Here is a 15,984-nt window from a genome sequence, read left to right as displayed (position 1 = left end):
CTCCCATATGTCGTCACTCAACACAATGCCGCCTTTTTTGTTCTCCATTCTATTTCAAATATGACGGAATTCACACAGATTTCAGTTTTACTTACGGCAACAATACATTATTATTGTACAATTGAACGTGAGCAATTCTAACCTTACTCTCGACTCCTAAATGTTACATTTCAAATGGCATTTATCTAGTTATTTCAGTTAGTCGTGAATAATAAGCAATAATTTGTGTTTGGTTGAATGTGTTTGGATCCTCCGCGATATTTGAACAGTTGAGCAACATGTACAAACAGACAATATAATACTCACAGGTGGAACAGTGGATGACTGGTTAGCACATCTGCCTCACAGTTCTGAGGACCGGCGTTCGAATCCCAGCGTCACCAGTGTGGAGTTTGCATGTTCTCTCCGTGCCAGCGTGGGTTTTCTCCGGGCACTCTGGTTTCCTCTCACACCCCCCCCCCCGCCCCCCCAAAAAAATGGTTGCAATATTTTAACATTGATTATATATGACAATTTAAAATTTTAGTAAGAATCACATGAGTTCATGCACAATCATCAACTGATGTGGGGGGCCGGATCTGACCCGCGGGCCTTGAGTTTGACACCCGTGAATTTAGCGTAATTGTATATTTTACTCACAGTGAAGAACCATATTATGAGCAGCTCGGTGACGCCGCCGGTGGCCGGAGCGCAAATTGCGGGCGGCCTTGGTGGCCATCTTGCCATTCTCTATAAGTACAACAAGCGAGTTGCTTTTTGAAAAAAAATAAAAATAGAAGAATCAACATTCACGAGCCGTATCGCTTATTCAAGCAAGCCAGCGCTGATTGGTGTGTTACGAAATGCCCGCGCAAAGACCGATCGACTATTGGCCGGAACGAATTTGAATCGAGCCAGTCAGCAACCGCAACCAACTTAATGACCGCCGAAGAAGAATGATTGGAAGAAATCCGTTCAATTGCTCGTTGAAAAATTTAGGTCGACGTTTTAGCCAACTGTGTATTATGATAGTAAGGAGTGTGAATAGACATTTAATCGCAAGTGTCCTGCATGCATACATTTACACTAATGTAAGAAACCAAAAGTATTGTCAAAACTCTCAGCATAGTAACACTCCAGTACTGGGCTTTGCGCTGACGTCACTTCCCGTTTTCTCTGCCAGACATAATTTCGAATTCCGCTTTTGCGTCTTTCAAACACGGTAGCTAACCAGCTCGGGAGCAGTGAATTTATAAACACAGTTGCTGCTTGTTGATTGGCTAGCTGAAGCGGGGAAACGGTTGTCCAATCAGCTGCCCCATTCCCCTAGCTTGTGTGCAACTTTGCTTCCTGTCCTTTGCCACGCCTCCAAGTCCACTGGGCCCAAAACGAAATTTGAATTGGGTGCCCTCTATTTGTGCCAATATTTATTCTTCAATCAGTCATTGTTAAATATCCCATCGAGGGATTATAATGAGCATATTACATTTTCCAAAATTCCGTCATTCAAGCCTGTCATGTGCAGTTTACCAACGGGTGTTTGCAGGACCTTCACTCGATGAAGTTAGCAAACAATGCCAACGCTATCATTCATTCCAGTTAAGTTCTATAAACTAGCATTCACACATATTATTCATATAATTTGGTTAGATGATGAAGATATAGACAAAGGTGGCTGATGTAGATAAAGATCGAATGAATGAACTCAAAAGTGCTCCAGTACAACAATACAACACGCTTAGCGTGCGAGGTGCAGGGGCTTCTGAAGTCAACTCTTTTTGTAAACAAACTTAGGTTTTATTTTTCTGGGATTGATTTGAAGTGCTACAAATAACTGTACATAATGAATTATGTCATAAAAAATGTATCTTCTCAACACTGAGTACAGGTGTACTCACTGGTTCCTCTTCCCGAGTGTGTGCTGGTGTCTCGACACTTGATGGCGCCATTGTAGTATTCCTGTGCACACGGTTTTGTGGCCAATCTTTTATATGCTTGACTTTTTTTTCTTTTTGACATCTGTTATTCCTCATTGACCTTAATTTTTTATTTTTTTTTATCCTGAAATGTTTTGTACTTTTGAACTTTTACTTTAAAGTTTATATTTGTTACTTTTGGATTCTTTGAGATTTTTTTTTGTGACATTTTGTTTTTCATCTCTCTCCCTCCCTCTCTCTGTCTCTCTCTCTGTCTCCCTCCCTCTCTCTCTCTCTCTCTCACTCTCTCTCTCTCTCTCTCTCTCACTCTCTCTCTCTCTCTCTATATATACACACACACACAGGCATGCTCAAAAATAGCATATTTCTAGCCATGTCTCTATTAGCTCTCTATTATGGCCATTTAAGGCTTTATATTTTTTGAATGACGTCGGTAATTTGCGTCTGCTGTCTTATCCAACTGCATCTTTTCTTGTCGCGAATGCTTATTTTCAACATTTGGCGTTCCATGTTCCTTTAGGGTTACACGTAGTCTTTGTATAACTTTGGCATTCGTAGTCCAAGTTAGACTATCGTAAGTGAGTACTGGGGTCTATTAGTGTTGGTCAGGTTACATTTACATTTACACACTTAAACATACTCTTCCCATTGTTATTTGTTGTCTGTACTCTTATGCGTACCTTACAGTCTTATTTGCTCAATATTTTACAATAATTATTAGAATGGGTAATAAAATTTATAGGAGAGGGGCGGAAAAATCCACGTGTGACATTTAATTCATTCACTGCCATTGACGGCTGTTGAATTGAAATATCCATGTTAACACGGAGGACTGGCAGTGAATGAGTTTTAATTGGCGTGAGGCAGTTAAGTATGTTTGGAATTGGGAGCGGTGTAATGACACCAAATGAACCTGAATCTTCTGACAAAAGGCTGTCCTTATTACAAGATAGCAATTTATTTAAAAAAAATAAAGAAAAAAGGATGATGCTAGGCCACGCCTTAAGCAGCAATGATTGTCATTAGATAACTATGTGAATCACTTAACTTCCTGGAGTCCATGAAATTAGCTTGTTGGCCTCATAACCAATCTTATCGTTACAATCATTTAACCTATAAGCCCAGCTCTCATTGGCCAATCAGGTGATCGGCCACAGGTCAATCACAGGTCACATAAAGACAAATGGCCATTTGTATGCACATACATACTTACACAGTACATATACACCCATTCACCTAAATTAATTGATCATGCATGTTGTTTGGAATGTGGGAGGAAAGGGGAATGCCTGTGGAGAGAAAAGAAAAAAAATGGCACAGTGAAAACATTGAAATTCCATACAGAGCACTCTGAGGCAGACATGCAAAACACGTTTAACACTGTGAGATTTCTGTCTTTGTTTTTTGTTTTGTTTTTAATTCCGCCCCCGAAGCCAGTTTGATTTAGCAATATGAAATTTGGTGGACGTGTCTATCACGAGTAGACGCACACACACAAAAAAGTCTCAAGAAGCCATGCCTGAAAACACACAGGAACTCAGCCATTTTGGTTCAAAGCAGTCATTTCGACTTTTGAATTTCAAAAATTTTCACTTTGCGCCATGAAATTCGGGAGGCATGTCTATCATGATGACAATTCTCAAAAAGTCCAAATGCATTTTTTATTTTAAAATATGCTCTCCCTAAATCACCTATTTTCAGTTATCGTGGGTGGTTCTGGAAATTATTCCCCGCTCTGAAAAAATTTACAGACATGCCTTTTAGGCAGAAATGCCCCGATGTGATAACGCCGCCACCGACGCTGTAATTTACTGTTGCAAGAATGTGGCGTGACGGCATCTTTTGTCAGAGGTGTAATTGGGCAAATCGTCAATTACATGACGATTGACAACAATTTTGGACCAACCTTCTCCTCCAAGTGATGCCAAAAAAAACAAAACCATCTGGAGGAACTGAAGAACTTCCCGTGGAACATGCACCACGGACACACCGGTGATCATAAAGCACCGTCACTGTTATTACGTTAAGTCAGTAGTTGCAATTGTGACGTTAGGTGCAGTCCACGCCAACGGGACGGAATACAAGAGCAGTTTCCGTGATTGCGGACAGACCGCTTGTTCTGCAGCAGCCGTGGCCAAACCTTAACGACGTTTGACCAAAAGGCGTTGTGAAAAGAAAATGTTGTCAATTAGTTTGTTCTTGGGCGTTCCGACATTGCCGGCAGGTAATTGGGCCCAACTGTGCTCTGGGTTAAATGCGGCAATTAGAGTGAAATTGGCATGACCTTCACCGTGAACACCATGGGAGTGAAATCTTTTTTTTCTTCTTCTAAAGTTCGTCTTATTCAGTTTTTCATTTGTCACTTTTTCTTCCCTTTTTTTTTTCTTTCCATTTTCACTCATTTCCTTTTCCTTTTTGTACGTTTGACTTTGTATTTCAGTTTCATATTTGACGTTACATTTTTCTCTTATTTTTGACTTTCATTTTTAATTTTCGTTGTTCAATTTTTATATTTTTACTTTTTCAAATTACTTTTCTTATTTTTACTTTGTACTCTAGGCTTGTCTTTTTTAATCTTCATTTCTGTTATGTGTGACTTTAATTTGGAACTTTTGACTTTTCTTTTTTCTTTTTAAAATTTTATTTTTTCACTTTTCTATTTCTTTTGAATTTTCACTTTTGTTGCTTGTCACATTTTTATGTTGGATTTGTTAACTTTTGTCTTTTTAGTTTTCACTTTTTGAGTTTTACTTTTCATATTTCCATTTTTTTCTCTTTGTTTTTACTTTGGCCTTTTTTCATTTATCCTTTTTTAATTTTCACATTTGTCACATGGCCTTTTTACTTTATTTTCATTTTTAAGTTTTTAATTTTGCCTGTTTTTTTTGTTTACTCTTTTCTAGTTTTACCATTTTTAGTCTTTTGACGTTCAACTTCTTTAGTTTTTACTTTGTAAATTATTTGTTTTCATTTTGACTTTTTTCAGTTACTTTTTTTGGTTTTACAATTTTTGCCTGTTCCATTTTACTTTGGCAGATTTTACTTTTTCATTTGATACTTTTCTAGATTTTCCTTTTTTTAGTTCAGACGTGTTAATTTTTTTTTTTATACATTATTTAAATCCAAATGTTTATTTGTATGTAATTCTCACAGTGTAGGAACTGTGACAACAGCAAGGAAATTCTTCAGCTTTAGACCTGACACTTAGTGGAAATACCACATTTGTCTTCATTATTGGCTTTCAGCCTGGTCAAAGTTGCAACTGTTGCCTGAAATAACAAGCTGACTACAAAAACGAGACTTGTGCAAAAACTAAAGGCACGCCCTTGACAAAGAATTTAAAGAGGAGCGAGATGCGCGTCGACGCCGGCGCGGTAATATGCACGTTCACGTATGGTATCATCCGGCTAGTCTAGTCGGGCTGCAAATGTCATATTTGCTGTCACCTCGGCATTCCGTATGCAGATTTGACGCTCGGGGCTCCGCGGGGTTTGCAAATGTCACAAGTCGGACTCTTGGTTAAAGGCCGGCGACATGGCCGCATGTTCCCAATGACGGAGATCGGACGCGGGGACTCCGGCGTGGTCTGGAGATGCATGTGTTTGTTTGTTTTTTAAATAAGGAACATAGCACATTGTACTTTAGAAAAACATATAGTATTAACATCTTTAAATAGAATGTAAAGAACAGTTTGTGCATTATGACTAATTCATTGCGGCGCCTTCTGGTCTGTGCGACTCGGCCACCAGGGGCAGTATTAGACAGTCATGCAGACACGAATGAGAAGAGTTTCACAATTACTGCAAGTGACAGCAATCTGGATTAATATTAGTTGTTTGCTTTGCAGAGGATGAAGAATATGTATTGTATTGTGGTATTGTTTTGTCTACGTGCCACTGCACCGTTTGTGTTTTGAATATCCGTTAGTTAAAGTGTTATGACACATTTTCTTTGTTTTACATTGAGTTTGACAGTCGACTTTAATTCGGACTGGCATTAAACATCCTGAAGCCTCTTTTTTGAAGATCATCTCACGATGCCAAATGGCTGCTTGTTGTGAAGTGAGCCGAGTTCACTGCTACCAATTTTTGCTCGCAGGTCCAAAAAACTGTGAGCGCAAATTCCGAACAGAAACGAAGGACTGGGTTTGTTTCCAGCATTGAAATACTGTAGCTAGCAAGCGAGTTTAACATAAGTAAGTAACAAGACTGTATTAGTACTTGCGTCAAGGCTGTAATCCACCCTGTTGTTTTCCCACAAAGCCTGACAGATTACACTTTGAAGTTAACTTTATAACATAGTGTAGTTACATGCTCATAACTCCGTAATTGAAAAAGCTGTGCCAAGTTATAATAATGACAATAATTACCGACTCGCTCCACATTATTCCTTATAGACCGCATACATCTGGTTCATCTGCTGTCAGCGTGATTGATCGTCATGACTGTTCATGTGTTCACGGAAGAGGTACAGTGGAGATATACAAAGTCTACACACCCCTGTTCAAATGCCAGGCTTCTGCGATGTATATAAAAAAAAAAAGTAGCTGTGTTCAGAATAAACCAATCACATTCAAACTAAAATGGTTTAATAAAGTTTAAATGTTCTCAGTAGACTTTTCCTGACATTCCTGAAGGGAAACAGCCCCAAAGCATGATGCTACCAGCACCATGCTGCACTGTAGGGATGGTGTTCTTTTGGTCAAGAGCAGTATTGTGTTTGTGCCAAATATACCTTATGAAATAATGGCCAAAAAGTTCAACTTTGGCTTCAGAATTTTGCAAACAAAAAACAGAAATCACCCAAACGGAAGTGGGGAAAAATGTGTTACTGTCCGATGAAATCAACATTGAACCGTATCTGGTTGTCTTTTTTTTTTCCCACACAAAAACCTGCCATTTGAACAGGGGTGTGCAGACTTTTTATATATCCACTGCATATGTCATGAGACATAATGCATTTGATGTCAAATGATGCGTAGATTTTGCCCTTCAGCTCCTTGCTGTCAAACAAAAGTACTGAACCACGGAACAGTTGGGCATTCGAAAGTTTAGAGATCAATTTAAATTCAGAGAGAAATCTGAAAGCCCGATATTTTTGTGAGTGAAGTAGATGTATCATAAAAGATAGGAGCTGACTGACTGATGTCATCCTTCCCAATATAGGATTCCTGACATTAAGAGCTGAAGACAGATGGACGAGCGTGACGCTCACGTCTTGACTTCCGTCTTCCAGCTGTATCAATGTTGCCTTTGTTTTGCTGAGAGGCGGTTAGAATCAACAAAGACATGCTTGCATAACCACAAGTAATTCTGCAAGGGGCTGGCAAAAACGGTTTGAACTCTTTTTTTTTTTTTTTTTTTTTTTTTTTTTTTTTTACTTTTTAAGTGTCTCCAAAGAGCCCCTCCAATGAATGCCTCGCACCAGTTAACTTTTGTTTTCACTTTTTTGTTTGTCTTGACTCAATTTTCACATTCAATTGTAGTATTTAAAAATGCGTTTAAAAAAATAAATAATAATAATAATAATTTGCCATTTACTATTTCATTTTTTTACATTTTTGTTTTTCACTTTTTAAAATGTCACTTTTCTGTTTTTTGCGGTATCATTTTTTATTTTTGTTGACCTAAGTTTCCACTTTCACTAAGTTTTCACTTTCACTTTTCACATCTTTTTCACTGCTGAAAAATAACCTTTTACTTTTCTTTGCAGTTAAAAATTTTTTGGTATTTATTTTTGTTGTTTAATTTTTTATTATTTTCACTTGTATTTTTCACTTTTTATGTTTACTTTAATTTTGGCCTTTTTCCATTTTATTGTTTCTTGTTATTGTTCTACATCAATGAGGACAAAAAAATGAACTTAAATAATTTTAACAAATGGCTGCAATATAACACAGAGTGAAAATTTTAAGGGGGTCTGAAAATGTTCCGTCACCCACTGTAATGATCACGCCATTCCAACGGAGCGTCTTTGCGTTGTATGTGATTAACGCTTGCCAAATCTCCTTCCTGTCGAACCGGCTGAGCCGCATGAGATGAAATTGCATCTCGACATCTTTGCCTAATGATAGATAAATATCAGGGAATGTTCAGGTAACATACAGTATCTGTCCCCCCCAGTGAGCCGATGGCACCCTGTCAGAGTACGGAATGATGGTTAAATATCATCACACGTAGACGTCCAAAATTGACATTTGCTGCAAATTGGGTGTTAAAAGCCACAATCAATCAAGGAGGTGTCACAGTTATCGAGTGAAACAGCGACTTTCGGAGCCGTATTTGGTAACTTCGACTCAAGTATCACTACTGTACTATATGGTGTGTACTAAGTCTTATTGTCTAAACTATGTGGCTTACTATATATCATAGTATATATTATGTGGCTTAGTTTAGCTTCGGCACACATTTCGAACCATACGAGGGTTGTGGTTGAAGAAATGTGAAAAAGAAAAACATTACGGTGACATATTTTTATGGATATAGTGATGTAAATGAAATTTTTTATTTTTTATTTTCCCTTTTCACATTTTTTTTGTATTTTTCACTTTTTCATTTTGACATTTTTGTTTCAACTTCCATTTTTGAGTTTTCCCTTTTTGAATTTTCCATTTTTTTTGTACTCAATTTGTCATTTGTCCTTTTTTAATTTTTTCACTTAAGTTCAACAATTTCCTTTTTTGTTTTTTCCTTATTGTTTTTGTTTAGATTTGTGACTTTTTAACTTATTTCAACTATATTGATATAAATATACATAAAAATGTGTTCATCTTAAAGATAACATTTAAACAAAAATGTACAAAAATATAGATTTTCATCTCAAAAGTAATTAAATCCCCTGATAAATACCTAAAGGTTTATACAACTACATTTATTTTTTTTAGCGTATCATAGCAATCCCTAGAATAGTAGGGACACCGTTGCGATTGAGCCGTGAAAAATAACAGCTCAGCATTCAAGCTATGCATGCAATTTGTTAAACTTCTTAAACTACCACTCAAATTAGGAGGAAATGCCAATTAGCATTAGCGTAGCATCGGGAAGAGATACATAGACAAATGCTTTATCTTAAGCAAAAAAAAAAAAAGTTTAAAAAAAGGATTGCACAGATGATCCTGCGACAAATTAAACAAAACTTGAAATAGGGATGTTTTATCCAATCTAATCTCAGTTTGCCAAAAATAGACGGGCAGCCGTTGAAATGTTGCATTTCCAGCTTGTGCGTGGATAATTATTATCGTTAATATGACGACATGACATGACATGCTGAGCCTACATATATTCAGCGCTGCGATGTTTTTTTTTTTTTGGTGCCCGACAAATATCTTCACATTCAATCGAATCCTCTTGCTCTCCGATGCCAATCCGAGCGTAAAGTGCCAATGTGTCGCCCTGTCAAAGGAGATTCAGTACTATGACTTGGGTTACTATTGCTTACTTCAAATGCCAAATTGCGCCACGCGGTCGATTTCAGCGCTGCAGTTGTTCAAGAGCCGGTTGGACCGGTCAGACAGTGCAAATCTCAGCAGCGGGACGTTGAAGTAGGCAGCCCGTGTGACGCTGTCATATATTTGCAAAAAGCCGCTGGGACGTACACGTGTGTGTCTGTGTGTGCGTGTGTGTGTATGTGTGTGTTGCAGTGGTTTCAGATGGCACCCGGTGCTGACTAATCAGGACCCTCACTTGCACCCGTGATGGAAATGGTGAGTACGGGAAGTGTGTTATGACATTTCGTCCTTTCAACACAAATACATTTAGGCTTACGATTGGGGATTTTGGAGTTAGGTTTGGGGTCAGGGTAGGTTTAGGTTTGCATGTTGGGGTTATGATTTGTGTTTAGGGTTAGGAGTTTGGGGTTATATGGTTTGCGGTTGCAGATGGGTTTACGGTTGAAGGTTATGATTTGTGGTTAGGGGTTAGGATTGCAGTAGCAGAAGGGGTTAGGATTAGGTTTGCGGGTAGGGTTAGGATTGAAAATGTCAGGTAAGGGTTATGCCCATTACACCGAGCGACACGGCTGAACGCGAGTCAACTGTCACGGAGCGTGCGTGGTTCTGCAACTAGTTTTTAAATCGAGTGATCGACAACTATTCGCAATTTGAATCGCAGTGGAGCAACATTACAGATGTAACGGCCAATTCGAAATGCCATGTCGTATCACCTGAGCTTTCGCAAACAAAAATGAGGTTCCCGGGTATGGAGCCAGATCCAGCCGGCTGCCATCTAGCTGTTCCAACAAAATATATACAGTATATACATTGTGTTTTATAATAATACTCAACTATATTTAGAAGCGCAGATTTACCTGTGGCGTACAGTTGGGGGTTGACGTTAAACTTGGTTTAGGGTTTGGGGTCAGGGAGTAGGTTTAAAGGTTTCAGATTGAAGCTGTGCTTGGGGTAAGGCTAGGGTGAAAATGAAGATTTTGGGCATTTTGGGCGAAAAATGGGTGTTAGCACGTTGCTCAAATGGAGTCAAATAGCAGTTACGTGCCTTGACAGATTCCTCAAGGGTAACACGTCATCCATGAAAGGACGCATTGATGCAGCGATGGCGTGGCTGTCTCAGATTTGATTAATGTGTTTGACGACCATTCGTCAATAAGAAACAGAACGGTGAGCCTTTTGTCAAAGCCATAATTGTTGTTTTGTGTGCTCTCAGGCACATATGGCCAAGGCTCACCTTGGCGTCCCGGAGGAGCACCGCAAGGAGTTGGTGGGCATGAACGAGGAGACCTTTCTGAAGAATCTCTACCTTTTCATGAAGAGGCGAGATACGCCCATCGAGAGAATCCCTCATCTGGGCTTCAAACAAAGTACTTGAGTGGTTTTGAAATTGTCGGACAAAAATAAATAAATAGTCATGTACACATACACGTACTGGAAGCAGCACAGACAAGAGGGAAGACCACGACATGAGAAGCTTGTTGGGAATACATTAAAACAATTTCATGGAACAAACATTGTAATGTAGGTTCCAAATGTAAGTCAGTGCTTCTGTTAGTGTTTAGGCCAGCAGACAAGTCGTAAAACGTCCTTCCACTTGTTTAGTCTGGTTACATCAATATTGTGAGAATTTGTAAGACAATTCTTCCACTCTTTGTTCTTTCCTCACAGTTGATCTGTTTGTGATGTTCAAGACGGTCAGAGACTTGGGGGGTTACCATCAGGTACGTTTTTTTAAATATGTTTTTCCTCGTTTTCACTTTGTCTCTTCTTTCTGTCATTAACATTCAAACACCGGAAAGTGAACAAAATACAATAGCATGGATGAAAGAAAGAACATTCTCGTTTCTCCCTGCGGCCTCTCTGTCCAATTTTATGTGGCATCGCCTTGTAAGAGGTTTAACTAATAAAACTTTGCGACATGGAGATGATTGATGGAGCTTTTCTCTGGGCAGGTGACGGCTCAGCAGCTTTGGAAGCAGGTCTACAACTCGCTGGGAGGAAACCCTCGCAGCACAAGCGCTGCCACCTGCACCCGCCGCCATTACGAGAAGTAAGTCACCGTGGAGATAGGGGATGAGGGGGTGTCAGTTATGTGTCGGGCTCTAACCTCACCGGCATGTTGTCGGCGTCCCGCAAAGGCTGTTGCTGGCGTACGAGTGCCACCTGAAGGGAATGCCGATGAACGTGGTGTCGCCACATGTGGCGGAGCACTACCGCTATCATGGCTACGGCCCGGAGGACATGGACAGTCCTAGACAAGTCAAACGCATGATGATGTCAATGCCGCTGCACCACCAGGTTAGTAAAATGTTACTTCTTTCTGGTGAGACGAAAGATGTTCAAAGCTAGCTCAAGTGTTTTGAAAGTAAATTTCCTGTCAGGGCTGCAAGAAGAAATGATTGACTAGCCTAACTTTCCAACTCCTTTCACACTGTCCATCAAAGTTGGCTTTTTCCTGGCTCTCTCTCATTTGCAGTCTTCAGATGTAGTATCAGAGAGAAGTATGTTAGAATAGTACAGAACAGTGGTGACGTGTGTCGTGGGTGTGAAAGTGGACTTTAAGGTGGAGGTGAGACAGGGATCAGCCTCAGGGATCAGCTGTGAGCCCCTTCCTTTTTTGCAATACTGACGGACAAGAACATTTAGAAACGTGCAGGCATGCACTGGAAAGGAGAGGGATAAAGATTAGCCGAAGACAGACATTATATGTGCACGAATGAGAGGGGTTGAGGGAGAAGAGATACCGAGGGTGGAGGACTTTAAATACTTGGAGTCAACAGTACAGAGCAATGATGAGTGTGGTAAGGAGGTGAAGAAACAGGAGGTCCAATCAGGTTGGAATGGGTGGGGGAAAGTGTCAGGTGTGTTATGTGACAGGAGCGTCTCTGCTACGATGAAGGGGAAGGTTTTATACGACAACGGTGAGGAGGGCCGTGATGTACGGAATAGAGACAGTGGTACTGAAGAGACGACAGGAAGCAGCGCTGGAGGTGGCGGAAACAAAGATGTTGAGGTTCTCTGTAGGAGTGAGTAGGTTGGATAGGATTAGAAATTAGCTCATCAGAGGAGACCGCCAAGGTTAGACATTTTGGAGACAAATACAAAGTGCAGACTTTGAGAGTTTGGACACATCCAGAGGAGACCTAGAGGAAGATCTAAAAGAAGGTTGATGGATGCAGTAAGGGAAGACATGAGGGCAGTTGGTGTTAGAGAGGAGGATGCAGAAGAAAGGCATAGATGGAAAAAGATGACACGATGTGGCGGCCCCCAAGGAGACAAGCCGAAAGGAAAAGGAAGAAGAGGACGTAGTATCAGGGTAGGCGTCTGATAATACTTCGGGAGTGGTAAGATGCCACCTGTGCTAGTAAGGGGATGTGATTAGAGTGTGTAGTTGAAGACCCGGGAACTCATTGGTCATACCCTAGACACTCCAGTGAGTTAAATTTGCCAGCAAGGCAGTTGATGTAATGTAAAAATTAATTAAAATGTACTTTCTTACATAACCAAGTCTCAGATATGTGACTCGCTTAAGGAAGACTAATGACTGATTTAGACGGTTCAGTATGTTCGTGGTTGGGTGGATAGTTCCCGTTCGATTCAATCAGAGGATGATGAAGTCAGACGATCATCGTCCTCGGATAAGAAAAGACAATGGTAGTCAGATAGAGTACAGTCCATGTTTAGGGCGTGACTTACACGGGTATAAAGAGAAGCTAGGGGAAGTATACTTTGACCAACCACTGGACTACTTTTGTTGTATGGTTGTTGTTCCCTCTAAACTGGTGTGGTGTAATACCGAAATGTAAGCACTTTTATCTGCAACAGAACCATCCCAACGTTCAGCTGGGCCTTCATCGCAGCGTATTTCCTCTCCCAGTCCAACCCCCCCGCTACTATCCCTCAAGCCACACCATTCTGCCGCCTTATGCCCCCATTTCCGCTTCCATGACGACGTCACACAGCCCCCAGACAGCTCCCTCACCCAAATTCACCTACCCGCCGTGTGGTCCCGCCCCGACCGAACGTGTGAGGCCTCTGGAGCACTTGCGCTTCCTGGCCGAGCAATACAAGTATTCTTCGGGACTGAGTGAGCCTCTCAACCTGAGCATTAAAGAGGAGAGTCAGAGGATGGACAGGAACCCCAAATCATCATTCTCCCCACCCTCGGTCAGCAAGAACCCAAAGTTTTTGAACACGCCCTCCTCGCTGTACACGCGGCTGTACTCGCAGGCAGCGAGTAAGAACGGAAGTAAGAAGCTGGATGAGGCGGCCATAATCAGAGCGATGTCGGACCTCGCCAAGGCCAGGGAGGACTCCGTGGTTGACCTCACCTCTAGTAGTAGTCCGGAGTATGACTCTGCCTTGACAATGAGGACCGACAGCCATACCTGTATTACCAACCGGAGCCCGGCAGAGTACGGGATTAAGAAAGAAGAGCAAGAGGAGGGTCCAGCAGTGACTAGGCTAAACCTCAACCACGCCCTACCCTGCTCACCTCCTGAAGACGATGGCAAAATGGAGATCGAGATCCCCCTGTCGGTGTTCCACAACTGGCTGCGGATGTACGGCCCGCCGGGTACGACGCACGACGCCAAGCAGCTACCTCGCCTCTTACAGGAGGCGGCGCAAAGGAGCAAGGACACACCCCCGGGACAGTTGTCATTTCACCCGAACGCCCACCAGCGGCGCGCCAGCATCGAAGACCTCAGGGTACCTGGTAGAAAAGTGCCAACCCCAGGGTCCACCACCCAGACGTCCACCATGTGCCACATCCCCAGCCAGAATCATTTCACCGGCTACGCAGCACAATCCCCTTCCAGCAGTGCTCCGAAACCCAGCACCGGTCTGGACGCTTCTCAGTTTTCCCAGCCAGAAGTGACATCATCAAGCGGCTCCAAGCCTCAGTCTTATTGGGAGGCCACCGTCAAGGACAGGCAGCCGCCCCAGAGCCCCGGCCCGGTTCCGCACGACCTCCTGGTGACAACGAGCCGTCAGCGAGACGGCGAGCAGAGTTGGAAGGCGCCAGAGATGAACTCGTCTTTGCTGATGATGAATTCCAGCTCGGCAGCCCCCATGTTGCAGCTCACCAGCGAGGAGGTGATGAAGCTCAAGAAAATCATCTCCAGCTCTACGTGACACTCACGTGAATGTAAATGCATGTAAATATAGTGTAAATACAGTATTGTAAGCTTCCAGTAAACTTCAGTGCCGCCTGGCTTGTTTGTACCAAGATGGCTCTAAATTCAGACTTGCCTGTAAAACTGTAAAAACCCATTTAAAAAAAAAAAGATTGCTTAAAAAGAGTATGAAGAATAAACCACAAAACAGGGGTTGACTTTAAATACATAAAATGACAAAAGTAAATACACTCACGATTGTTTTTATAGGTTTCTTTGTTAAGAACTATTTGTTTAAAACACATCACTGCAGCGGTGAAACATCCTCAAAAGACGGGTTTGTGTGCCATTTGTGTTCAGTGTGGTAACATTCAAATTAGTGAATTGGTAAGTCAGTCAAGGTTTGAATAAACACCAATCAAATATCCAGACCTTTCAAGTCTACTTTTTCCATGGCGACAGAACATCGTTGGTCTTTCATCAACTTGCTGAGCAGCTGGTAATTGCTATGTACGCCCTCAATTAGCTGATACACAGCCAAGAAACTATTCTTATTATTAGTTGCGTTATTAGAGTAGAGCGTTCGGGGATTTTCAGCACGCCCATTGGTCGACATCTATGGAAGGACGTCATCGCATGCTAGGCCAAACAAGAACAAGCAAGTGCAAAAGGTGAATTTAGTTTTTGTATCCTTTGTGTTTTTCACAGTTTTCATCTGTTTGTGTGCACTACATCCAAGCTGGCGTTTCTTCATCTGTGACTTCTAACTCGAATTACAGTGGACGTCCGCATACTCTCGGTTTGGCACCCACGGATTCAACTATCCACGGATAAATGTTTTTTTTTTTTTTTGTTTCTTTAAATTTAACATTTTTCCCCAATGTATTTCATTTTTTTCCCCAATTTTTCTTCTTCTTTTTTTCAATTTGTATTGCGCTTTTCTCAAAACCAAAAGGTGCTTAAAGTCCCTGCAAATTGAAAATACATGTCTTCTAAATTTGACACAACACAAAGAAGACTTGTGAACACTCCTGCCTGATGCAAATGATAACTGTGTTCATGTCTGTATACATTATAGGACCTCACCTTATGGAGAAATAGGCAGTTTTTATTAAATTAAATATCTCTTTATTATTCTCAATGTGCTCGTCCTGTCTCGTCTACTAAAGGGTTTACATTTTTTCCGTTTTCAAAATCTTTGTTCATCCAACTATGCCAGCGACGTATAGTGACAAGCAGACGAATGAAATGCTCTTCCATTAGATGGTGGAATGTACAACGTGTTGCCATTCACACAGAATACTACTTTTTGATATTTTTGTTTGGTGGTGTGCTGTGAGATTTTTCTTATGTAAAATAAGCACTTTGGTTGAATAGAGGTTGGGAAACAAACACTGCATTTGACTGTATAATGTAACTACACCCCGGGGGGTGGAGCGTCACAATGACAGCGTGACAATGTGCGGCATTTAATAAAAGCCACAATTAGTCAGTTTGCTGGCAT

At 41.2% G+C, this 15,984-nt stretch overlaps 1 protein-coding gene across 1 annotated transcript; it reads left to right on the top strand.

The window, feature by feature from the left end:
- The first annotated feature begins 9,158 nt into the window (after positions 1-9,158).
- arid6 (AT-rich interaction domain 6) lies at positions 9,159-14,911 on the top strand. Its single transcript, XM_061799607.1, has 6 exons — positions 9,159-9,618; positions 10,577-10,730; positions 11,032-11,084; positions 11,316-11,413; positions 11,502-11,661; positions 13,189-14,911. Exons 1-6 carry the CDS (start codon positions 9,610-9,612, stop codon positions 14,497-14,499), a joined length of 1,785 nt encoding a protein of 594 aa, XP_061655591.1. The 5' UTR covers positions 9,159-9,609; the 3' UTR covers positions 14,500-14,911.
- The last annotated feature ends 1,073 nt before the right edge of the window (positions 14,912-15,984 follow it).

This window comes from Phyllopteryx taeniolatus, chromosome 15 (genome assembly GCF_024500385.1).
Source record: "Phyllopteryx taeniolatus isolate TA_2022b chromosome 15, UOR_Ptae_1.2, whole genome shotgun sequence".
NCBI lineage: Eukaryota > Metazoa > Chordata > Actinopteri > Syngnathiformes > Syngnathidae > Phyllopteryx > Phyllopteryx taeniolatus.
Note: the sequence above shows the minus strand (reverse complement) of the source record. Positions and strands in the feature narration are given on the sequence as shown.